The sequence below is a fragment of the Corvus brachyrhynchos genome, unplaced genomic scaffold, assembly GCF_000691975.1.
Source record: "Corvus brachyrhynchos isolate BGI_N302 unplaced genomic scaffold, ASM69197v1 scaffold255, whole genome shotgun sequence".
Classification (NCBI taxonomy): Eukaryota; Metazoa; Chordata; class Aves; order Passeriformes; family Corvidae; genus Corvus; species Corvus brachyrhynchos.
Genome location: NW_008238358.1, coordinates 7,020,547 through 7,047,304, shown reverse-complemented (window position 1 = coordinate 7,047,304; position 26,758 = coordinate 7,020,547). Strand labels below are relative to the sequence as shown.

Genomic DNA, 26,758 nt, shown 5'->3' with positions numbered 1-26,758 from the left:
GCACTTCTGAGTATTTCTTTGTAATTGGAATTTATAGTGTTTTGATTCACATCTACATAAGAGGAAAATATATTGTCAAAGACTTTTAAAAATTATTTTGCCAGATTCACAGCTGGTTTAAATCAGTGTATATCCATTGAATCATCTGGCTGAAATGTTGCTTCATTGATTTACCTCACATGAAAGTCTCATTAAATGTTTATTTGTTTTAGAATAATGAATTAATTAGAATTTAAAGCAACAGATAATACAATTATGAAAATATGTTTTCTAGTTATGATAGCATGTATTTCCATGCAATGTGACTTGTCCCAAAAGGCTTAAGGGAGGATTTAAATCTGGTTATTTTATTTGTGAACTGACGTTGCCAAAATGCCAAATGAGTGGTGCATGCAATTCATTTAGATCTGAGGTGACATCACTGAATTCATTTTAATTAGGCCCACTTTAGCCATCTGGAATATACTGTGCAGCTCTGGTCAAGACTGAGTTTAACTATGCTTCCAGAGGTGAAAGGCAAATGACTAATCCATTGAGCCACATATCTCCTCCTCCAACACGTGCTCGCACACTCACCATATGTCATATTGTATTAGAAAATTCTTTATCAAGAACTCAAGATTTGGGCTCTTTTCCTTAAATAAAAAGTGATGGATGTTCAGAAGGAAGCATCCCCTTGTAAATTGCTTTCTCTCTATAACTTCTGCTGGTGCAGTGTTGCTCACATATCTCTGACATGTGCTTCTGGCAAAATTTACTCCATTTTAATTAAAAAAAAGAGGGACAGAGAACAGCTGCAATTTACTGGTTTACATTTATATGAATGTAAGCTTTTAATAAAAGTGTTACATTTGGGACTTTAGCAGCAAAAATAGAATGTTTATTTCAGTAGAAGACAAGGAAGTATTTTTTGAATATTTATTCCTATATTTATTCATCTATTTGTATCACTATGTATGTGTATGTGTACATGTTCTCAGCTAATACCATTGTATAGGTCTAAGAATTACATGAGTTAAATGTTCCAAAAACTTCTAAGCACTTGATAAATATATCTAAAAGTGTAGTCTTAAAAATTTTCTTGAAAATGACACCTAAATAGCAGATCCATTTTCCTTTTTTATTTTAGTAGTTCTCTTTCTTTTAACTACATTATCAGTGTAAAAAAAATTGAGGACATGTTTCTCCTAGTGACAGCTGATCTGATTTATCATATTATCTTAATTTCACAGTCAGGGTAAACCAGACTAGTTTGAATAGGCTGCACAGCTTTGGTTAACTTTATTCTCCCATCTCACTGTGTTCTGTACTAGCTTAGCACATCCAGTAATTCATGTTTAGTATGTCTCTAGTAACCATGCTCATATGCAGGGAGCATTTTAGAAAAGTGAGAAGGCCTTACAGTATTAAAGCATGGGGATTTATATTCTGTCCCTGTCTCTGAGCTAAACTCCGTCAATGTTCAAATGTCTGGTTTTCTCTTCTGAATTTGAGGAGAATAAATGGAGACTGTTATTACTAGATTTGATGCTAAAATCAGGAAGGGACAATGTACGATAAAATATCTTCCTTTTCCTTGCTGATATTGCCAGAGTTTCATAGTCATATTCACCTTTTTATTTGACCAAATCTCAAGATCAGAGACTCTGATATGTGGTGGTTACAGCACCAAGCCTGACATAGTTAAAGAAGTGTTTGGGCAATGCTCTCAGGCACATGATGTGACTCTTGGGGATGGTCCTGGGAGTTGGACTGGATGATCCTTGTTGGTCCCTTCCAAGTCAACATATTCTGTGATTCTGTGAGCTCTATGTCCAGGTGTTGATTTGCATCAGTAACACCAGACCTGATGACAGCCTTAGTGAGTCTTGCTAATAGTCACTGTTTGTTGCTGATAGTTACTGCTTGTACAAGGGAAATCATTACTTCCTTCTCATAATGCTTCTGCTGGAGAACTTAAGAGTTTTTTTCTGCTATTAAACAGGCATCACCCAATACCCATGTAGAGAGGTGAAAGAGGGGATGTGTTCATGGCACCCAGCAAAGGATGTGACTCTGTGCCTTCTACTGCTCATTAGAATTAATTTGGCATGGAATGAATAATCAGATTCATGGGTTCTAATTTCTCTCAGATGCTGTTAAGCTGCTGAATGCTCTTTTAACTAGACAAATTAAGAAAGTGATGTGCTGTTCCTAGCAAATCAAATGCCTTCTCTTAAGCAAGCATGAGCTTTCTCTTCTGAGTTGCTGTTATAAGCTATTTTAGGTGATGTTATAGAATAAAATTGTGTCTGTGTGGTAAAAGTCTGCTTCACATGATTTTTTTTTAATGACTGAGAATTAATCCTTCTACTGTTTTAAAACTACTTTATCTCCTTTCTTTATAGTTCTCTTATAGACCTGTGATTGTTTAGCTTTGATCTTTTTACACTGTGCTTCACAATTTGCTCTGTAATTATATCTTTCCTGTGGGAATCAGAAGGAAAATGCCTGGACTTTTCCTATCTGGAATTGTGCAGTATTGTGTGTAATGTATACTGCCTTATATTTAGACCTTAAAAGTTTATAACTGCAAGATGCCGAATTTCAGACTCCCTGAGGTAAATAGATTCTTGGTTTTCTAGGTGCTGAAGCTGACAGAAAACTCTCTTTGTGTGAGAAATTATCAGTAAAAGAAGTAAAAATTCATTTCCTAATTTGTGGCACATAAAGCATTTAACACGAAGTTACTAATAGAAGTGTTAAAATTAAGTTCAGTTCCTATGTTGCTTTTCAGATCCTGTCATCTTTGGCTGTGTAAAGATGAGGGTTAAAGCTACTGTTGCTGAAAAGTTTGGAATATAGACTGAATAAGGTGAAAATGAGGTGACAGCTGGTAATCATTCTTCTTCAATGATGCAGTGATTGTTCGTGGAGCAGTAGCAACATGAGTCTGCTAATTTCACACTCTTTGAGCCAAGTGCTTAGTGTCAAAACCAGCACCAGTCAGTAATGCAAATTGCTGTGATGGAGCAGCTTCCCAGCCTCTCAGACTCCCCCAGTAGAATTCTCTGCATATGCATTTCTTTTGAAACATTGTAGATCCTGTTAATAAATGTTGAAAAGATGCAGTCCTACTAGTGCTTGATGAAGCTTCCAGAGACTTAAAGAAGTTTGTTTATCCTGCACTTCAGTTGTCCCAGGAGTCAAAAGTAGGAAACATACAACAATTTACCTTTCAGATGCAAGGTAATTTAGAAGAAAGTTAGAAACCATCTTGTGGGAAGGTTGTGTTGAAGAGGAGTTGATTTTGAAAGTACCTATGAAAACAGAAGATAGGGCAAAAACTGTGTTTGTTAAATCAGATGTATCAGGTTTTTACGTAGTGAATGGGGGAAAGACCAAAATGGTTGTACTGACATTAATAAGAGTCTCCGAGAAAAAGAAAAACAATTTTTAAATATAAAATCACAGCATGTATCAGGGTTGATTTTATAGACACACGCATGCAAAGAATTATTAAAAGCTGAGAAACTACTAAGGATAAAACTGAAGTTTATCTTATTAGTTCATTTGTTTCAGTGCTTCTTTATAGTAGTCCACCGACTGACACTCAGCATGTTTCAGCTGCAGAGAGGTGACTGCTGGCCAGCTGTCTCTGCTGCAGATAGCAGAGTAGGATCCTTGTCTGGTCAGTTAGGGGATAGTTAAGGGTTGGAAGCTTCACATGGGACAAGTGAGAGCTTGCCTCATCTCTGCCAGACAGGCAGACTTTCCTAGTCTGATTATTAAGGGAGGAAAGTTCCTCAGGCCTCACGATACCTGAGCTCTGTATTTGGTTCAACACCTCAGCAGGTCAAACTTCTGTCATGCATTCTGTAAAGTGAATGGTTGTTTATTTTCATAACCTCTCATTAAAAGGCAATTTTTGTTGCTTCTTATCCCAGAAACCTCAGTGCTTTCATAAAAATCAGAAGTGTGAGATACAGAGGAATCTTGTCAATCTTCTGATCAATTTCTCTGTTTCTCAATTTGTTCATTATTTATCCTACCTCCTGACTTCTTTTGGTAATCTACGATGTTATCATGACCCTGATCCTACATGAAGTTGCCCTAGACCTTATTTCTGTGTCTATCCTATTTTCCATTGTAGTGTGTAAACCTGGACCCCAATGGGAGGGGCTGCTCTTCTCCTTTGGGTATTTAGTCTTCAGAATTACTCTGGTTTGTATGCATTTCATGTACTTGGAAGCTTTTCCTAGACATGAAACTTATTTTTTCAAAAATCATATTTCCTCAGCTTAGTTCCAATATTCTTTTACATACTGTCTCACCCCTCAGTCTTCTTATTCAGCAACTGCTTATTGTACACTGAAACAATGGCACTGATACTGTATTTACTTTTTTCATTATTCAGTTCTTTCTCTCCATGGGTATTTCTACCTAAAATAATGCTTGAAATAAATGCTACAAAAATAAAATTTAAAATTTTGTGAGTTTAAGTGTATATTGCAACCTTTTTAGTCCTTTGTCCTAAGTGCAGTATGTATTGCTATCTGTGGTTTGTGCTTGAGCTTTCTTACTGCTCACAGGTGTAAAAAATTCAAGATAAAACTATGGAAATAATTATGGTATTCAGGTACCCAAACCCAAAGACAGTTGATGGAAATAAATCCATACTAATCATAATTACTAATCATAATTTTCTTTACCATTTCATTCTACTATATGCTTCCTACTTAATGTAGTATTTTTTGTGATTATTTTGTTCTGCTTTTTTTTTAGGAATGGTATAAATTCTAATCTCTCTAAATTTCTCCTGTTTTTATGAGAGGTGTTTTAAATGTTTTATTATGGTTACAGTTAATTGAAAAAATAGGAGAAGACATTAAGAATTTTTCTAGCTGTAACGGAATATATCTGGCTCTTCACCCCACTATCCCACAATAAAAGAAAGTAAAGCTTCTGATTCTGTAAAACATGACTGGCTCAAAGGGAAGTTGTGATCAAAGAAGTTGTTTTGGGAGTGATTTTATTTTAATACATTCTGAGTTGGTTTCCTCTTTAAATTAGGCATGTTTTTGAGGCCTGTTTTCCTTGCCTGGGCTGTGCCAAGTGATCAACAGTGAGAGTTTAAGGTCCTGTAGAATTTCCAGGTGTTGGTAACATTGCAACATTTGAGTTTCTCGTGTGAGGTGCTAAGTGTTCTTGTGCACTAATTCAGTAAAAGATGGGGACATTCAGGTCTGTGCTGCAGTGCCAGATGCCAGTCTGCATTTCAGTTTCTGCAGAGTCTTTCTGATTCATAACTATGTTTTTTAGCTTTTAGGGGATATATTGTTCGTAAAAACTACACAAGATTGAAAAACAGCACTGAGCGTGTCGCAGATGCTCAGCTTACAAGCAGCTGCTCTACTTCAGATTTTGGCTGTGAAGAAGACTGGTAAGTTGAATCCTTTGCTATCTATTCTTTAATAAAAGTGGTTTCCACCACAGTAAGATCTGAAAGGAGCAGGTTTGTCATCATGATTCAGCCAGCTCTTAGAAAATCTGCTGCATTCTGAGGATGACCACCTTTAGTCAAGCAAGTTCCCCCTCCAGCTTAGTCATCTCAGTAATCTCCCAGTTAGTGGAAAGGTGCTGTTTGCTCTGGGTTGCTGTCCTGTTTTTGTGTACTTCGTGTAGGTACCCAGAATACTGTAGATTGCAGACAGAATTGCAAGTGCTCATCATTTCAGAATTGAGTGCAGTGTATGTTATTAAATGTCCAAGAGTAGAAAGTTACCCTTCTGTGCCTGTAAAGCTCCATGTAGACCAGCAATGAGACAGGGAAAAGAGCTGTCAAGAGCAGATGGACAAGTCACTGACAGAAAGCCAAGGAATGCTGTAAACCATAGTGATGCTCTCCTTTTTGAAGAGAAAAGGTATTTTATCCCTTTAAGCAATGGATTCACTCCAGACAGATCTTCCCCTGACACTTCCCTGGGTATGAGAGGCAAAAAGGATCTGTTATGTCTGAGTCACCAACAGTGTTCTAGGACAGGTGGCTGCATTTGCAGGACTAATCCCTTTTATTAGTTACAGTGATGGAGAGTTATGAGATCTTAAAATTATGGAGAAGTTAATGATTATTTCTTTTCCCGTGTATGCTCATAGCATTGGGTTTTGTTAACTTCCATGCTAACTCTGCTACATGCTCTAGAGCATTATTATAGGACTTCGTTCAGGTGTAACCACCTACATTCTTGCAGGTTAATAGTGCTCCAGAATATTTTCCTTGAATAAAGTATTCTGTTTTAGCAAAAAAAAAGGTTCAGGCCATTGGACAAGGACTAAATAAATAAGTAAATAAACGGTTTTGGTGATGATTTTCAGGGTAAAAAGCAAGCCCACTGCATTTTACCATCATAGATCTGATTTGGGGTTGCTTGACTGCTCACTGGGGAATGAGAATCCTTATTTATGATTCCCTTCATGTGCATGCAGCGCCTTCTGTTTCTTCAGTCTTTAAGGGGTGGATATCTTGTGATCTCATTAAGACTATTGGTGATCATGTGTTCATTTGTTCTCCAGTCTGCAGTGATGGTTGAAAGCAAGAGCTAGTAAGATCTCTACTGTCAGTTTTCTTTGGCATCCAGAATTATAATTACTTACAATGTAAATAGACTTTTTCATCTGGACTTATTTGGAGGCACAGAGCCTCTTTAAACTTTTTTGGTCATTTATTTCATATATAGGAATGGTTTTCTTCCATTTTTGCATTAAACTATCTCTGAAATTCTTTGTTCCTCACCAAACAAATATATTTGGATTTGGTACAACTTGGCCTAATTGTACATCTCTTGAGGCTCACAAAAATTTTATGGTTCAGTTACTGTTGAGCTGAATTTGGGCTCTATGAAGCACATATATACAACCTTTAAATATATTTAGCCACCAAACTTACACTGAAATCATTGTCTAAATGCATTTAGATATCTGACCTGAAGATGCCCATGTAAAATACATTGGCAACTCAAGTCTTGCACCCAGTCCTGGTTGCAGTGTACAGTCAGATACATAAATGAGTTCTTCTTTTGCCTGGAGTTGGGAAACTGCCATTACTGCTGGCAGCTCTCAATTTAACCCAAACAAATACTGCAGATTATTTGCCTAATCCCATAAATTTCACAGCAATGGCCTCAGGTTCCAGTAGTTTCAGCAAGACTTGAAAATGTAAGCATTTCACAGGTAATGGGGCTTAATCCGGTAACTTAGTTCCCATAAATCAAGCATCACTTTTTCATGTAGGTGTACTGTTGTTTTAAGCACATGGCTGTTGCAGTCATAGAGGAAACTTGCAGGAAACAGAAAGGTTGCTGAATAATAGTGCAGATGCTTGACATAGTAGCTGGTAATCTGACCCTAGTGAAGGCAGCCTCTCTGTGGCTTCACACATTATGGAACTAAAGTATAGAATAATAAAATACTATTTTCTCTTCATTTTCTTTCATTTCTTGTAATTTCTTTTATTTTTGTTTCTTTTTTTTTCTTTTTTTTCCTAACTGGTAGTTTTGAAAAATGAGAAATGAGCGTAAAGGTACTTGGGATCAGAAGGCAAAATTACACACAGTTCTGTTGTATGCAGAGGACTATAACTTTGCATTTAAATGTATGACAACCTGATGCTTTTTAAAAGATCTGTTTAAAAGCTACATTATGGTGTTATATATAAAGTACTCAGTTTTACGAAGTCATGAATTTTGAAGTGTTCATAAGAAATGAGCACTTTAAAAAAAAATAATTCCGTAGAAGAAATTGAATCTCTACACCTAGTTCATACTCTTCAGTCAGTGAATGCAGGACATAAGTGAACTGAAGCTAATAAATTACATGGGTTACTAATTACATGCACACAGTTGTTCATTTAGCATTACATGTTAAAATGTTTCATGCATTTATATGCTTGACTTGGTAATCAAGTCAAATGCAAAGCTGATGTCACAGGTAACTACGGATGCATTGACAGTTGGCAAATATCTCTGATTGGAATAGAAATAGATTATGTAAATATTAGCAGGGAAGTGGCTTTGTCTCGTTGAAAAAATGTTTTTCTATTCAGTTCCACAAAGCTGTGGAAATGTCTGTGACTCCTACTGAAACAGGATCCTGGGAATAATTGTGCACCTGGGAAGCTGACACTAAGTTTGAATTATTCTCCAAAACCCATGTGTGTATGAGACACTTGCCAGGCTTTTTCTTGACGTCATCAGCCACTGAGAGGAACCTGCAGGCCTGTGTGGCATTAGGGAACTGAATCACAATCAAACCTTAAAAGGGGCAGTTATTTTAAAGGCAAACATGATCAACACCTGAGTTAAACATGGTTCAAATGAGGAAAGTGAAAACCTTTCTGAGCCATTTTTACAACAGCTGAATAGCAGATTTACCATTCCGTATAGAGTTGAATAGGCAGCAGAGCAGGGAGGAGTATGATGGGGTCTCCTCTCTCACAAGGAGAGCAAAGACACCAACCTTAACATCTGCTTCCATTTTGCAGTTGATCACTGCAGAAACAAAAAATGCTGCATTTTGCAATAGCATAGATAAAATTCCAAGTTAGTATTAGGAATCTTTTGAGCTAATTAGGAACAATTTATGGAGAAGGGAGAAGTAATTTTCTAAAACATAATGTGATTTGAATTTGTTAGATTGACAGATATCTAGTGAATGTATTTTTCATAAATGTTCTTGCTTAGCAGGATAATCTACAGTTCTATGACTAAGGACCTTAATCTACGCTGCCTTGTTCATCTTCTTGTTCAGACAGAGCTGTCATTCTCAAATATCTTCAAATCCCTTTAGAGCACCACTGAAGTATCTGTAGCCTGCATGTTCCACCATCGTCTCCTTTTCCATTTCCTTCCCAAATGAAAATTGTGTTAAGTAATACTGATCTGATACTTCCCCTGGAAAATAATTACTGTATTGTTAATTTTTTTCCTCTATCTCACTGTACTGTAGCTCACTGACTGCTAAATACCACAATACAAGTTAGCTACATGTATATGATCAGTGCCTTTATACTGTGTTGTATAGCAGAAAGCATTGTTTCCACACAGTGACTTTGTTACACATCAGTTAGGTCTGTGACTATAACTGTGTGTCAGTCAGTATCCCAGAGCTCCGTTGGAGCTCTGTGTGTTAAGGATGCATGGTAGAAGATACCTGACATCACACCTGTTCACACTCTTGAACTGAGTTCATTGGAATTTTTTTTCCTTATATCTTTCTCTTTTTAGCTATTTGGTATCATGTTCAGGCTTTGGTCAGCTTAGGTTCTCAAGGAACATTCTTTTTAGTAAAATTCTTGACATTCACATGAGCCTTACATAATCAAGATTGTATAATAGAGTCTGTACAAAGCTACACAGGCACACCAACTTAGATGTTTGAAAAATTATAGACAAAGAATAATTATCAGCATTTCTTTGTTCTACAGGAAGTGTGCATGTGAAAGTCAAATTCTAGAAATGGGTCTGTTTCTGCTCACTAATGGCTCAACTGATGAAACAGGATCTGATTACTCAATTTGTATCAGTACTAAGTGAGTGATGGTACAAGAGCTTGAGAGGGTAGGATTTGAATTAGAAACAGTTACATGAAATGTAATGAACCACAATATGAAATTCAGTAATGCTCCAAAGTTTACATTGGGTACCAGCAGTGAGGATACATTCAACTCACATGTGCATCATAACATTTTCTCATCACTGTCAAGACTTAAGGTAGTATATTGGAGACTGCCCTTGAAGAAAATTAGCAGGTTCTTTGGCAACAAAAATGATCGCATATCTTTATAAACCATGATAAAGGAAGACCTCTAAGGGAGATGAAAACTAAGGGTCATATGGTATCATTTCTCCTATCATGAAAGGCTGATGTGAAGAGAAAATGAACAAACTGTTCTCTGTTGAGAATCAAGAGAGAAATAATGGGCTTGCATTGCAGCACAACAATGTTAGGTTAGACATCAAGCTAATTGATGGTAAGCTGAATTAAACCCTGTGTAGGCTACCTTGGGAAGTTTTGACAGCTCCATCACTGTAGGTTTTAAAAATCAGGTCAAGCAAATATATGGGGGGGGGGGGGGGAAAGGAGGGGGGGGTAGGTGTAGCTGATTTTTGTCTGAAAATTGGATTGACTTAGATGAATTGTCAAGGTTTTTTTAATGATTTTCAAATGCACCGTGACTTCTTGAACTGTAACATATCTGTGCCAGTGGGTTTGGCATTGCAAGTGAGCTTTTATAGCATCGTAGTGCCACCAGCTATTGCTGCATCAGTATGGGGAGTAAGTATAGAAATCAATCTAGAGGAATTCTCCATGTGTCTGCTTTACTTGCAATGGCATTGCTGTGCCTGAAAAATGAATGAGGTTCATTTCTCAATGGTTTGCTACAGCTGGAAGTCCACTGAAATAGCATGCAAAGTGGATTTACCTATATGGGCACTGGTGGATTAGCACATAACCACAGCATCCTGTGTATCACTGAGAGTAGAAATTAAACATGATTTCAGTCACATGAGCACAAATTCACTCAGAAATTGGTTTCATGTGAATTCTCCTCTTCTGTATAAAAGCTCTTCTATTTTTGCTCTGGTTTCTTTGACTTGATCTGCAGCCCACCTCTCACTAAAGTGAGGTTTACTCTCAATCAATAACAAAACCCTCCATGAATTCTTTTGATTAAAAGGAAAAGAAAAATAATAACTAAGTGAATGCATTTCTATTCTTCATGGAGAGCTGATTGAAGGGGTCACATCTCTACATTTTAAACCTATTTTTTTCAGGATCTTCAGAAGAATGCCATTGGGTCCTGGTGATTTATTCCCTGCACCTTTCCCATACCTTCTCCTTGGATGATTTCAGTTTCTGTCAAGATCACATTGCAATTTCTTGTATAAGTCATCTTTTGAATATGAATTTTCATTTCTTTCCAAAAGAAAAGCTGGTATAAAGACATTCTGGTTTCCTTTAATAGCTTCACTTTCCTATTTTTAATCATGGCAAACATTAAGATTATTGCTTGTGATGGAAATAGGAAGCCTGCAATCCTTGTGGCATGCAGTAGAATCCATGGGCCTGATTCTGGTGTCATGTGAGCTTCTAATTGCTTTACAGTTCATAAGTTTAAATAGTTACTCAAGATTTTTAAAGGTGTAAATGGGAATTTGGGCACAGTTTTCCAGCGTCATCTGGTTTTTCCCTCCTTCCCACCCCTTTGGCATTTTTCATCTACCCACACTGGAAGGATTGAATTTGTTCTGTTCTGTAAAATATTACTTTTGCAAAATGAGCTGTATTATTTCTAGAAGAACATCTAGTAGTGTTTCTAACATTTTCAAAAGCATTTAAATAATGAAAGTAAAAGTGCCATTACTTATAATGGCCAGAGTAACTCCAAAACTAGATATTTTTTCTCCAGCATAAGATAATCTCCATTACTAGATTTATGTTGCTATGGTTCAACTGCTTTCAATGCTAAGTATAGTGAGTCTATACACTATACAGATGTGCAGACAGACCTTAAGAATCAATGTTTCTCTCTTTTTTCCAATGTTTCTTGCTAATTGAGTGATTTATAGACAGCCTGTATGTGAAGACTGAGGCGCATTATAGCTCAGTAGCTGAACAGCCAGCAGCAAATTGTTGAGTTGCCTGACTGAAACCAGGCACATGAACCCAGATCTGCAGTTGATACCATGTTTTCAGAAGTGTTTTCCCTGCCAGTTTGACATCATGGTGGGTTGACCTTGGCTGGCTGCCAGGGGGCCACCAAGCCATTCTGTCATTCCCCTTCTTAACAGGATGGGGCAAGAAAATGCAATGAAAAGCTAATGAGTAACAGCTAGTAATCAAGTACATAATTCTAGTAGCAACAGTACATTCTGTGCAAGGATGGACGCCCTTGCAGCAAAAACACAATTTAGGATTGTTTTAATCATAACCACGGCATCACTGGGATCCTGACATAGAGTTGAAGGGCTTCCAAATTCCAGAGGCTGATTTTTGCTAGCTTAAGCTGTACAAAAGGCAAGTTGCTGATTTTTACCTTTGTGCTTTAAAGAATTATACAAGGTTCTAGCCTTGTATAGTGGCAAAGTTCTGTATTTTTTTAGTAGAAGATAGAGATTATTTTCCTGCTGCAAATTTAGATCCAAATCCAAACCACTGCAAAATCTGAATATTTAAATGTATGTGATGATTCAGTCTGGTTTTGTCATTGTAGGCCATTTGCAACATACTGATCTGACAGCAAATTTTGATTTTGACATCCACCACAGTGATATTTGAGGGTTATTCATAATTTTTACCTTGTATTTGATTTCTTTTCAGAAATACTGGGGAAAGGGGGAATGCATTATCTCAACAAATGCTTGAGGAAATTTTGGGGAAAAGTGGCAAGTTATCTAACAGTCCCACCGAATAAATGATTATCTAAATAATATATATACAAGATAAATAGTAATAAAGAACTTTACAGATAATATGGTATATGCACAAATGCAGTGTCAAATACAGTCCTAGACATATGTTATACTTTTCAGTTTAAGAAGTATGCCAGTACTAAATGATAATGCGTTTCTGAAATTAATCCCTTCATTTCCTCCAAGGAAAACACAAGTTTAAATTCAACTTAGCAGAATGTTTTTCTTCTCTTTCTTCATGTCAAAGAATAAAGGGAAACTTAAATTCCTCTTATCTGATGTGCAAATCCAAAGTTCAGTCATGAAATTGCAATGTTACAAAAAAGATGAATGTTTACCATGTTCCTGAAAGCTTCTTTCTGTTCTGACAATCAGAAAGTTTTGGGTTTAATTCCAATTTGAGGACTATGAGCATACCACATAATATCTGTGAACCTCATTTTTTTTAATCTACTAAATTAAATTGGTAGCATTTTTTTTGGTATTGCATAGCTGAAGATTCTGAAACAAGTTCTCTCTGGGTGGACTTTACTGTGGAAGAAATCCGTTGACTTCAAAGGCCTGACAACAAGGATCATGGCCTGCAGAAGGTTTTTATGTTGCTTTAATCAGCATTAACGAAGTAGGAGTTGGCCTTTAATATTTTTATGGTGACATAGTGTGATGGTGAAATAGTAACAGATCTAGACAAAGAATCTAAGACATCTTACTTCTTGCTCTGTGCTTAACCCAAATGGCTTTAGGAGAACACATGTTTCACTTCTTCCTCATTCGTCAAATTTTGAGTGTCTAAGTATGAATTCTGTGGAAACAGCTTTTCATAGCCCTGGGAAAAAATTTTAATGTAAAATCTTAGCAAATTAATACATTATTTCAATTTCATTGAATTCTGATAAACTCATTTTACACATCTGCACAGACCCACAACTTTTTAATGAAAAATTCATTGCTCATAACCTGTTGCTGTGTTTAACAGCATGCACTTTCTTATAAGAGGAAATGGGACTGGTCTGGTTTTTCTGAATTGATTGTATGTGCATATTTAGAAATTGGGGGAGGGGGAAAAGGGAAAATCAACAAAAGAAGTGTGTATGCCAGTAAACGTTTTATAAGGGTGAAGAAATTACAATATTTAAGATAAATTTTTTATTTTTCTTTGCTTTTAGGCAGCAAACCAGTAACCAGTCTTCTCCCGTGGTGCCTGATTTTCTTGACAAACAAACTAAAAAGGTACTACTAAGTTTATATTCTAAAACAACATCACATTATAACTTCAAATTCCTGAGTCCACAGTTCTGCAATGTGTTCGTGGCTGCTTGGCATAGTCATCTGAACATGAAACCGTTAGTGATGTTTTGAAGTCTTTGAGACAAAAGCCTGCTTGCTAAGAACTTTAGTTCTGTAGAGAGACAGGGAGGTACAGTGAATAAGAGAATCAAAAGGCTGGAAATTTGCTGCTGAGAATAAATGCTAGCTGCTCCCTGAGGTGATTTGTCTGTGCACTTCACTTTCTACAGCTGTTAGAGACTCTTTTTTAGTAAGGACCTGAGGTTCTTTGGTAGCACTTTGATATCCTGCTCGAATTCAATATGTGAAATGGAGGAGTCGCTCTGTGACTTGGAGCACAGCATAGTCTTTGAAGTCTGATCCAATTTTTGCTGCTTACCATTTGATGTTGAAAGGATGAAATGGAGAAAATGTACAGTTTTTGCCAGTAACTCTGCTGAGCATATGTAAGATTAAAAAAACAAAATCCCTTGGATGATGTACTTAGAAATGTTAAGCAGATTAATACCTTCCTATAGCTTTTTTCTAAAGATACAAATTAACTATGAGAGGAAATCAGCATACAGTGCATGCTATGATTTAACTGCATGAGGAAAGGGGATGAATAAGTTAAATGGGAAAAAGTAAACAAATGTTTGTGACATGGGTGCTAAGCTGGTGTTGCTGAAAGCCACAAGAGTCTTGTGTAAGTTAAATCTAGCATTAGATGTTTCAGAGAGTCTTGGAAAATAACAAGTTGCTCTCTATGAGATCACAGCTGTAAGTTATCATGACCAAGTGGAATCAATACATTTCTTATGTGCCTAAACCAGCATTCTTTATTCCAGAGTAATTTGGATGAGATTTCTGCTTCTCCATTTATTCTAAAATGTTCATTTGAAATGAGCGATTCACAATCAGTTAGCCAATCCCAGACAGTTGCAGACCATCAGTTGTCAAGTCTCTTGAGATCCCATAAAAAAGGAGGTAAGAAATATAGTAAAGTAGCAGAGATATTTTGTTTACTGATATAAGCTACGTTGTCAGCATGTAACTTGCTTTATATATTGATGAGATCTTTTCACAATCCCTTGAAAGGCAGGAAACATAAAGGAAAAACTTTCTTCTACACATTTTCACCCTGGAAATATGAAAAAACCCTTAAGTATCTGTATTACAGAGGCAAAAATAAAATTATTTTAAAAATACACCTTCTATTAAAAATGTCATTACTAATCTTGAAATACCCTTTTAATTAAATCAAATCTGCCTTCAAGAGCTTCAGTTTTCCTTTGCCTTCCAACCTCAGAAGTCAAACACAGTAATGAAATCTCTCATTTTTGGCAGAATGAAAGGCAACTAGTTTGTTCACACACGCAAAGATTCAGTCAGCAACACAGGAACGTCTACAATAATTCTACAATCTATGCAGTGCATTTTTAAATTTTATTTGCTGTTATGTTATTTTTGCCATGTTCAGCAAGAGTTTAAAAACCTGAAGTAAAACATTTTGACATTTTTTGAGTTTTACCTGGTTTATCTTTGGATATTCCAGGAATCATTACCTATTAGAATACTTTTCTCTAGTATTATAATCATCCTGTCTTTGCAAATCCATGAATACAGATTTTATTACTGTACTGGAAAATAACTTTCACAATTTAAAACTAAGTAGGTTGATAATGTGATATCTGTAACCAGAGCCAAAATGTATATGATATTAAATTAATTTCCAGGTTAATGCTGAAAATTAGTTGTTTATGATGTTGTGCTGTTAATTAACATTACTGTTTAGTTATTTAATGGGACACTTTTCATCTCATAAATCTACAAACATTTACCTGAATAATTAAGCCCTAATCCTGCAATTTATGTGTTTAAATTTTACAGAGTTCAGTAAAACAATTTACAATGAAAGGTAAGAAGATAGATATTTATAGGGAGATCATTTTGCTGCGGCAAATAATGCAAATTCAATGTTCTTCCTCTTTTCCACAGGCATAATGTGCTTTCCATGCTAAAAGGAATAGTATGTAAACAGAGCAGATTGAGAAATCCATTATTCCCTCTTCATGCATTTCAGTCCATATGGGTTTCGAATCTATAGTGTGGGACTGCAGGGGAAGTTTGCATTACTATCTTAAATTATTACATGTTAAACAATAAACCTGTCAAACAAAAATATCTTCATTGCAGTAAATCCTCTTGAGGGAAGCAGTCAGGGCCCAAATCCATCTTCTTTACTCTCACTGGATATTGTATGTTACCTGCAACTGGTCTCCTTAAAATCAAAGACCTTGTGTCTGAGGTAAAACAATTAGAGTAAAACTGGCAGAATTACACCCTTAGCAAGTATGATTTAGAGCCATTACCCAGTAATTTAGAGAGTCTTCAAAAAATGTGAAATGATAGAAGAATAAAATTTGAAGAGGAGATTAATGCAACATGGATCTGAACTACTGAAGAAACATCTATGTTTAAATGAATAAGCATGCAAATGCAAAGAAGTAAGGAATTTCCTAGTTAAGCATGAAAATACTCAGATAGATGATCATATAAATCACACTTCAATGAGTAACTATTAAGGAAGTAAACCTGGCGAAGAATAATAATTTCTTTGGGTGCTTTTAAAAGCACGGCTTGCATTCAGAGATGCAGATGCTTTCACCTGGTGCTCAGTCTGTATTCAGCCTTAATGTAGGAAATGTACTTTTAAGCAGATGGTATTCTTACACCTATTTTGAAAACCAAGTGAAATAGGAAATACATTTTTGGAATAAGAAAGCCTATATAAAAATGTGTGCTTTACAATGCAAGGTGATACTACATAAGCTGTTACTCACACTAAAAAAGCTGCCTACTGGGTGGTCCAAACAATGCAAAGACTTATTTTTCATAGTGAAACATTATTCTGCAATGTTAAAGACTGATTTTTAATTCTCTGTAAGTTACATTACAGACAGCAGTAGTCTATCATCTTGGTGGTGCTTGGACCTGAAATACAGAGGCCAATGGGGAAGGGAATGTGACAGGTTTCTGCACTGGTCCATGGCCCAGCTGTGAAGCAGTGTTGCTGTTTGCTTAAGGAGCAAGTCTGTGTGCATGCTTAAGCACAAAAGGATGGACAGGCTGCTTATTTGTCTTGAGGCCTTGGTAGGTGAGGCTCTGGTGCAGTCAAGAGGAGACAGAGCACAAAAGGGAAAAATGGTTGATATGAGTTTGCATATTTTTGTATTAATCAAGCAGACTATTCACTCACATCTTGTTATCCAGGTGTCTAATAGCACAGGCTGCCTGTTCTTAATAGCAGATTGGCAAAGGAAGAATAGACAAGGAAATTTCTACAAAAATCATGCGAAGACTGTACTCGGTAATTAATACAGAAACAAAAGCCTCTTTTTCACATCCCAAGCCTTGTCACTGGGTCATAGAAAGACTGAGCAGTATGGCCAAATTGCGTGCACAGCAAGTGCATGCATGTGCTATGGTTGTATAGAGTCACAGGGGCTGGTTTTATGCTGCACAGACATTGCCCGGCACTCTGCCAGAGCAGTGGGGCAGGACCAGTAACAATGCCAAGAATTCCCTCCAGTGTCTCTGCTGTGACACAGTGCCTGGGCAGAGTCCCATCATTACTAACAATTAAGCCAGAAGTTAATTATTCTAGTCACAATAAAGTAGTACTGAAGGAATCAAAATAATATAATCTCCAGAGACCAAGTAGTGGTATTCCCTTAGGTGAGATAGATAGTGAGAATGTTTGAAATTATTAATGAAAAGTGAGTGCTTCATAGGGAATTGACCAATGTAAGTTTGCTTCAAAGGTAAATGTGACAAATTTTCTGAGATGCAAAGGAAATATGTTTGCAAAAGGAAAGCTAATAGCATCTCTTCATTGGCCAAACTATGACATAATTTTTTATGCTTAGCACAGACATTTTGAACAAGTGAGAAAATACATAGAGAGTCTCTGGCCGTGGAGATTCTCTTATGGGAGAATAATATGACTTATGGATATGTTCAGTTTATGCCTTGCACCTCACACTGCAATGCTGAAACTTTGTAAGAGGTACAGAAATTTGCCAGGATTCTGTGAGATCTGGAAGTATACAGTCTTCAGTGTCTGTAGCCACAGTCTGAGGTTCTGAATAGTCCTTTTCAGTATAACTTTTAATTTTAGATTCTTAGTCTTCTATATTCTCAAAACTAGTGGAAATTAGGGCTTGGCATGTTTCAAGCTGGAGTCCTATTAGTCACTGACCCATTTTTAATGTTTTTCTTGCAATATGTATTTTTTTATGTTGATCATTTTTTCTCTTCTTTTCTGGTAAACCAATCAAAAAATGGGATTTGGTATATGTAGCTGTATTGGGTTTGGAGAAACATATGAAGTCATGGGGTTTTGTACTGATGAAGGACAAGTAGATAATTAAATATGTGAAGTTACTGCTTGATGGGGAGGAAGGCTGCTGCCCACCTGGGCAAGTTTTAGTAGGGGCATCGTGGGCATGGGAGATATTATTTCCAAAATGTTACTCTGTGGTTATCATCACACAGATGATATTTACAAGTTCATCACCATAAACAGGAAATTTAAAATAATGATGACTTCATTAGAAGTTAGTACTTAACTCCAGTTTTAAAGAAGTGGTCCAATTTTAATGCTAACAAGCATAATCATGTTAAAATACCCAAGCCAAAGAGAATAGGTGGCTTGGATGTTTGATCTTTGCTTCAGAGTACAATTTTCTTTGGGCCAGACTTTGTTATTGAAAATACTTTAAACTGCCTCGATCTAGAGTACAGTCTTGACTCAATGTCTTGCCACTTGCAAGTGAAAGGTGCTTAAATACAGAGAAGTATGTTACACTACATGGTAGTTTAACATTGTAGTAGTTTTAACTTTGTTCTCATTTAATTCCTATTTTTACATTTTTTGAAAAAGTTAACAGCTATGGCAAAGCAATAATAAGTAGTGATTTGGAAATGGGGGCACTTTTTATTCTTGGATTCACAGAAAGTCAATATCCCAGCATGACTGTAATAGGTGTTATAGTAAAGAACAGGCAGTATCTCACACAAAACATGGTATCAAGATCTGGGTGCCTTGTAACCAAAGATGTCATTTCACTTTCTGCAAGTAGAGAGAGATCAATCCAAGCCGTTCAGCTGTTTGTGTAACTCAGCTTCCTGTTCGATTTCATTATAACAAACTGCCTTTTCTAAGTAAAAGCAAAACCTCTGCTACATGATGTAGTGTGAAATATCACATGGACTTTAGACTAATTGTCACTGGCAGGTGTCACTGACACATGAATGCCATTAATTTCAGAATCCTATCATTCAGGAATTTAAGGCAAAGAATTTGTAACCTATTAAGAATAATTTTTGGTTGTTTAAACAGGAGTTTCATTTCATCATTTTTAAGCCCTCCACTGAGACTAATCTTACACTGAGGGAATATAAATCATGAAAAATTTGACTGTAGTCAGTAAAATCATAACAGCAAGCAGAATTTGGTCTCTTGGGTATAAAAAATGGACATGAAAAATTTTCTACATATATGGGGCTGGGGAGGGGTTGGGGCAGAAGATTTGGGTTTGTTTCAGGGGATTTTCTTGAGTGGGGCAGGTTTGAGTTGGTTCTGCAAATAAAATAGCATGATCACAGGACAGTTTGACTGTTACAAGAAACTCTAAAAGGACCAAGATAGTGTTACATAGTATGATCTGATTGTACTGAGCATGCTGTAGCTGTGTGTGAGGCCTGTGAGATCTCCATAGTATTCTCCTACTCAATACCACACTTTAACAGACTAATTACTGTTAGCCATGTTGCAGCTGGAGGCTCCAGCAGAGGACTTGCTGATGTGGGATGTTGTATAATGAATTTCCAGTGAAAAGATCCTGCTAGTGTTCTGTGGCTTTTGAACCAAAATCTGACTGGGCATGTGCAGGAGAAAGAGTAGCTTCTTTTTATTTTTTCCTAAAAGAGTATCACTGGATTACTGATCACACCTGTCATAAATGCTTTGGGCTCAGTAAATGGAAATCATGTTTCCAGATCATTCATTTTATCTTGCAAATGTATAAGTAGAAATCACCATAAGAAAATTATTTTTTAGGATGTCTCTTGAGAAAATAAGCTGGTAATAAAGCTATGTCTCAAAGCAATCATTGTTGTTAAGAACTGTCTAGATGGCCAGGCTCAGAGAGTGGTGGAGAATGGTGCTGCATCCAGTTTGTGTCCATCACTAGTGGTGTCCCCCAGGGATCAGTGTTGGGTCCAGTCCTGCTTAATATCATTATTGGTGATCAAGATGAGGGGATGGAGTCTACCATGAGCAAATTTGCAGACAACACCAAGTTTAGTCAGAGTGTTGATCTGTTGGAGGGTAGGAAAGCCCTGCAGAGGGACCTGGACAGGCTGGATCAGTGAGCCAGACCAACAGCACAAGGTTCAACATAACCAAGTGCTGGATCCTGCATGTTGGCCACAACAGCCCCATGCAGTGCTACAGGCTGGGGGCAGAGTGGCTGGAAAGTGGCCCAGTGGGAAAGGACCTGGTGGTGCAGGTCAACAGCAACTGAACATGAGCCAGTGTGTGCCCAGATAGCCAAGAAGGCCAGTGGCATCCTGGTCTGTATCAGGAATAGTGTGGCCAGCAGGGCCAGGACAATGACTGTCCCCCTGTACTCAGCACCAGTGAGGTCACCCCTTGAGTACTGTGTCCAGTTGTGGGCCCCTCAGTTCAGGAGGGATGTTGAGGTGCTGGACTGTGTCCAGAGAAGGGCAAGGAAGCTGGTGAAGGGTGTGGAGCACAAGTCCTGTGAGGAGCAGCTGAGGGAGCTGGGGGTGTTTAGCCTGGAGAAGAGGAGGCTCGGGGGGACCTTATTGTTCTCTACAACTCTCTGGAGGGAGGTTTTAGCCGGGTGGTGGTCAGCCTCTTCTCACAGGCAACCAGCAACAGGACAAGAGGTCATAGTTTTAAGCTGTGTCAGGGAAGGTTTAGGTTGGACATTAAGAAGAATTTCTTCACAGAAAGGGTGATTAAACATTGGAGTGGACTGCCCAGGGAGGTGGTGGAGTCACAGTCCCTGGAGGTGTTTAAGGAAAGACTGAACGTGACACTCAGTACCATGGTCTAGTTGACAAGGTGGTATTCAGTCATAGGTTGGACTCAATGATCTCAGAGGTTTTTTCCAACCTAGTTGATTCTGTTTCTATCATTATAGGAAAGGATAATCACCTTTCTAGGTTTGCAAGGCTTCATACTTACGCAGATGTATGCATTTGGTAAGCCTGGTACTGAGCACTGCATTGCATGTGGTGGGACCCTGCAGGAGCCCCCAGGAGGAAATATTGCCTCCCATCCTATGGAAAACCTGAATTTTTGCTTTCTGGAACTGTACAGAAGCCTTTTAGCTTCACTAGCCATTAGGGTGAGAAACAGTACCTCATTTTAAGGATTTCAGTTCTTTACCATATAATTCAGTGTGAATTTGGAAAATAACTGCAAACAGAAGTGACATTGGTTGCACTTCTCTCAGCCTTATGTAAATTTTTCAGCTGAGACTTGCAGTGATGATGTTTGCGTTCTGAACTGATTCACCCGTCGATGGTTTCTGTTAAATCTTTTGCTACTCTGTAGTGGCAGACTGCATTTTGCCGAAGTATCAGACCAACAAATCTGAAAAGAAATTGGACTGCTCATAAATTTTTCTTTGCTGCACAGCTTCTTAATTGTTTTTTTTCCCTCCAACAGTCAAAGACACAAACAGTGGCAAGTGATAAATACAAGCTTTGATTTGTTAAACACATGTTAGCTCTATGTTTAGCCCTAGGCAGTGAATTTCATTATAGGCTGGTTTACTTCTGGATTGGTTATTGTGATTACTTCCAATGCAAAAAGATTTGACCTGCAGCCATGACTGATTAGTATCAGAGGTGAGAGATAAAATAAGATGCAAGTAAACTGCACAGATAAATTGCAGTAGGGTTCTCCAGAGGCAGCCTAGTACTTGTTCTATATAAAACAAGTCACAATTCAGCTTGTAATGACTGCACTGCAATAAAAATAGACTGCAGAACTCTCTCATTGAAATATCAAAAAACATAGTAAGAAATCCAAGAAATTTAATGAAGTTGAATAATAAATATATGATAATGCTGTGCCAAAAGCCTGCAGATTTTAATAGGAGTTCAGTTTCTCCTCCCTGTCTTTCTTATCCAAGCTGCTACTCACCTGCTCTTTGTCTTCATTTTCTATCCACAACATACAGGTTTGTTTGAACACTTCTTTTTGCTAGATCTTTGTTGGTAGTTAAGTTTTCATCATGCAGCACTTCACTGTCCTGGTGTTATTGTTTGAAAATTCTTTCAAGTATTCTGTATCAGCCTTATTTTTGTCATTTTTCCAGTTACTGGTGCTCTGAACCAGCAGCATATCTCAGATGACTGATGTACTCTGGCATATAGTGTGGTTCCTAATTCATTACTCTTCTGCTTCTAAAAAAAATGCACCATTTTATCTAAGTAAACTTTGTTAAAGTACAGTAGGTACAGAGCTTTGAGAGTGCATACAAAGCGAAAATAACTCTAATAATATTTTCACAATTTTTTTTTTCAAATTGCAGAATTTTTTAACTTTGTCTCACATCAGAAAACTTTAGATCATTTCTTTATTTCTGGTTATTTTGTAAGAAAAAGGCCAAGACAGTTAATAGTTTGCTTTTATAGAGCTATGATTTAATCTGCTAACTGTATGTTACCAAATAATTTTTCTTTTTTTGCTGGTATTTAAAAATCTGAATTCACTCTGATGAATTCCCCACAGCTGAGTAGTAATAGCTGGATTTCAGGTCTTTCTTTCTAGAAGATGCTGTATGCTTTCACAAATTATTTTTACAGTTCTTCATAGATTCTGTGAAGAGTTAACATGCTGGTAAAAGCAGTAACAATTAATGTGATGTTGTGGAATGTTCTATGAGTTATGTGGGATAGTTCAGAAAGTACCATAACAAATTAATTTCTTATGTACTTTGTATGGGTTTGGATTTTTTTTGTCTGTTCTAAGTTTGAGTTATTATTCTAGTGGATTGTGATTAGCTACCAAAAATCATATACAGCTTAATAGAAACCTAAGCCATGGTATATAATTTTCATGGTTGATCAATGCAAACAAAAAAAAAAATCAAAATATCTCTGACAAGTAAAGGATAGATACTGAGGACAAAATGTGTTTGCAACCACATATGTAAAAATGTAGATACTACAAGTTACTAATAGATACAGTTTGATAAATAGGTATTCCATTCACTAAATCATGAACTGAATATGAGGTATTTGGGTGAAAAGAAATTGCCTTACATGACTTATTCATTAGCCCTGCTCATGACAATGATTGTATTACTTGGCTGTCTATCATTACTTCTCTCTATTCACTAGAAGTATTTTATATTTCAGTTCTCTCATGGATAACCTCAGATGATTCTAATGATTAGGTTGAATATAGCGATAGCCAATACTAGCTTGTTGTGGTAATTTTAAGCTTGCAGAGCTCCCTTCTGACCCCAGGAAAGGATAATCTTTCTTGAGGATCTTCCTTGCCTATGGAGAGAATTACTGGAAGAAGTTGTTGTGCTCAAGTGTTAGCAGTACAGCAGAACAATAATGCCACACCCACACCTTCCCTGCTTATAACACCTTTCCCCCAAGGGGAGGTCAGAGTACCAAAACCACAGGAAGTATTGTTACTGCTGCCAGTGGGAAAAAGAGAAGCTGCTTTCCTCTGTGGTCCGACAGGCAACAAGCATATCTTAGTCGTAACACAACATATATAAAAGAAGAGTCTTATGAATTCTAATATTTCTTTTCCTAAAAATATCTTAGTACCTGTTCTTTGTCTTAAAGGTTTGTCCTGCCTTATACATAGGTAACGAACAGTGTGAGAAGGCAATAAGCACAACTATGTAATCACTATTGCCTCTCGCTTGTCAGGTTGGTCTGCCCTACCAGGCTAAGTCTGAGAGGGAGAATGCAGACATAACTAACAAGCTGAGTAGCAGCAGGAATACCCCTAAAGACTTGGTCATTTTTAACGTGTCTGACTGTCTGTCTTCATCTGACTGTCTTACATTTTGTTGGGAATCAAATATAGACAATGTGGTTGCCTAGTATTAAAAAGTTGGAAAGCTATACCAGCTCTTTACCTTCATTTGCAGCTTGTTTTTGTCCTTATCAGCTAGGAGGAACGTCTTCGATTCTTTGTGGCTTTGTGAGTGTAGTGCTATTCTTGGGACTCTGTCTCACCAGTGTGCTTATGTTGCCTCCTGCACACACACAAAAGTTACATTCAAAATAAGGAAAAAATATTACATTGTTCCAGCCTCCTTTTGGAGTACTGGGATTTGCAAACACCAAAAATGCCCTGCAGCAAAGTGGTGCAATTGTTTTTTCTACATTCTTTTAATGCTGTTCTTTACAGCATATTCTTAGTTACAATAAAGAGCATGACTATCAAATGAATAACAGCAAGCTTGTCGGTTTTAAGGGGCTTATTTGAAAAAAAACAACAACCAAGTTTGCTGAAGCTCTAAAAAAAAATTGAGCTAATTTTAGTAGCAGCATAGATGGGTGTAGTTTCAAAAATTAAGAACAGCTAGGTGCTGTAGTTAAAAATTGGTAAAAGAGATACTTGTGTAGCAAAAATCTTTGACCTGTTGATTTGTTTTCAGAGACAGGTAAATATATATGAAGTCCAGGTCTGCATATTGTCTTGCCTAATGTCCCAAAAGGGCACAGGAACAAGATTCCAGTTTGGGCTAACCCCTCATCTTTTGCTCATCAGACTTTGAGTAAAAGTGATATCAATTTCTTTCATCTCTTGTTGTCCATGTGCTTCCAATTAATTTTTCATTCATAAGAAACTGATAAATTGGAAGTTCTTAATCTCCTCACAAAGATTTGCCCCTTGCAATGGTATTCAGAGCAGCTGTTAGTTCAAGTCTATAGTATATATCAGTTTTCTGTCTGCGTATTCAGGCTCATGCTTTGTGCCTTTTGATCATTGATTTAGGGCCCAAGAAGGGTGAATTCCTCAGCTTCATATCCAAAGGAGCTTAACTGCTTTAGAAAAATGAAATTTTGCGTGACTATATTTAGATACTCTTATTTGTAAACCATAGTCTACTTTAAAACATTCCCTGGGAAGAACATAGTCATCAGACAGCCACAGGCAGACATGTCTTAGGGCGTTGTAAATGAAGTAGGATTTTCATTATTGTCTTTCATCATCATAAACAACTTACAACCTAAAACTTTCAAAATCAGAGATTGCCTACATGGTAGTAGTATGCCACACAAGCTAATCATTGACATGTATTGAAGAAAATCACTGTTAATTCACAGAACTCCCTCTTCTTGTCCCACCCACAAAATAAACATACAGAGTCAGAAAGTATCTGCCAGTTTTCTGCTTAAATTCTGTAATTTGTTTGTGGAATTGTAGTAATTTGTGTTGTGACTTGCAAGAAAAAGAAAAAAAGGAGAAAAAGAGGAAACAACCTAATCTTTTTTTGAAAGAGATTTTAACAGTAAGGCAGAAAATGCTGACCATGGTAGATTAAACCATGCAGAACTTCACATGTAGGGAAGATGTGTGACAGACATGGACAAACATCATGGAATTAAAAACAAGCTGGAAGTGGAGTGCAGAAGGAATATGCCATCAAAGAAGAAAACCTGTGCAGACAAGCATGATAGAGAAAGGAGAAAGAAGTGGATGAGCTGAAAAACAAAAAAGATGCTATTCCATGTCAATAACAACAGAAGGCTTGATAGCCATAGCAGTGAAATGTCCTGCTGCTTTCTGTAGCATTGCTTTGCTCATATCTAGTTGTTCAGATTTTTCAGGGAAAAGTGTAATTCTTGCTTTAGAGCATTTGAAAGGAGAGTTATAGTTCATGCTCTGTTTTAATAGGTAAAATCTTTTTGAACAGCGATACTTACTGAACAATTTCCTTTGCAGTAGTGCCCATAGTAGTGTATCCTTAGTTTGCAACACTTTATATCATTATTTGCAACATACTTTTTTGTTATGCTTAGGAAGCCTGTGTCTCTGAAAGGGTAGAGCATTAATTGGTCCAAAATCTTTGAAAATAAAGAAGAGACCAAATGAAATAAGGGAAATTTTCCCCTGCATAATAACAACCTTTTCTTCAGTGACCCTTTTTTATTTTCTATTTGTGAACTTTGGAAGCTATCCAAACCAAACAAACCAACCAACCAAACAAAAAAAGATAACAAAGGATGTAAATACCTAATGTCACATCAGGAGAAGAGACAAGGTAAAACACAATACTCCAGATAGCACAGTGAGTTACACAATTCATTCAGCTTTAAAACAAGATTCCAGAAGTTAACTGAGACAGGAGGAATTGAGATTACCCCCCCTGGATTTCTAGGACTTACAGTCTTACTTTCTGTATTTCACTATCCCATCCCTTTCAGCCATACAACCATGATGTTTTTGTCTTTGCAGAAAAGACCTGAAGACATTTTCAGTTTTATTTCCTAATGTTAATTTTTCTTCCTCAGTTTGTGTCCATCTCCATATTCAATGTTGGACCTAAGCAAAAGCTTTACATTTTTAAATTTAGTGATGTTTAATGTCAGGCCTAAATTCATTAATCTATGACTTTATGACTCTTAAACTATGAGAAGAACTTGAGGGTTCTCATGGATGAAGAGTTGGACGTCAGCCAACAGTGTGTGCTTGCAGCCCAGAAGGCATGACTCCATCAGAAGAGGAGTGGCCAGCAGGTCAAGAGAGGGGATTTTCCTCTTCTACTCTGCTCTCATGAGACCCCACTTGGGGTGCTGTGTTCAGCTCTGGGGTCCTCAGCACAAGAAAGACGTGGACATGCTGGAGTGGGTCCATAGGTGGCCATAAAGATGGTGAGAAGGCTGGAGCGCCTCTTCTGTTAAGACAGTCTGAGAGAGCTGGAGTTATTCATCCTGAAAAGAGAAGGCTTCAGGGAAAC

General features: G+C 37.1%; 1 protein-coding gene across 21 annotated transcripts in view; it reads left to right on the top strand.

The window, feature by feature from the left end:
* The window catches only part of MYO3B (myosin IIIB), a 252,842-nt gene that overhangs the window by 147,764 nt on the left and 78,320 nt on the right, over nt 1-26,758 (top strand). For all 21 annotated transcript variants that reach the window (XR_001862401.1, XR_001862400.1, XR_001862399.1 and 18 more), the window contains 3 exons: nt 5,302-5,422; nt 13,616-13,679; nt 14,564-14,702. Coding sequence is in view for 17 of the 21 variants with exons in the window: in XM_017735716.1 (XP_017591205.1) it covers nt 5,302-5,422; nt 13,616-13,679; nt 14,564-14,702 (324 nt within the window). In the remaining 4 variants the exon portion in view is untranslated. The remainder of the gene's footprint in view (nt 1-5,301; nt 5,423-13,615; nt 13,680-14,563; nt 14,703-26,758) is intronic.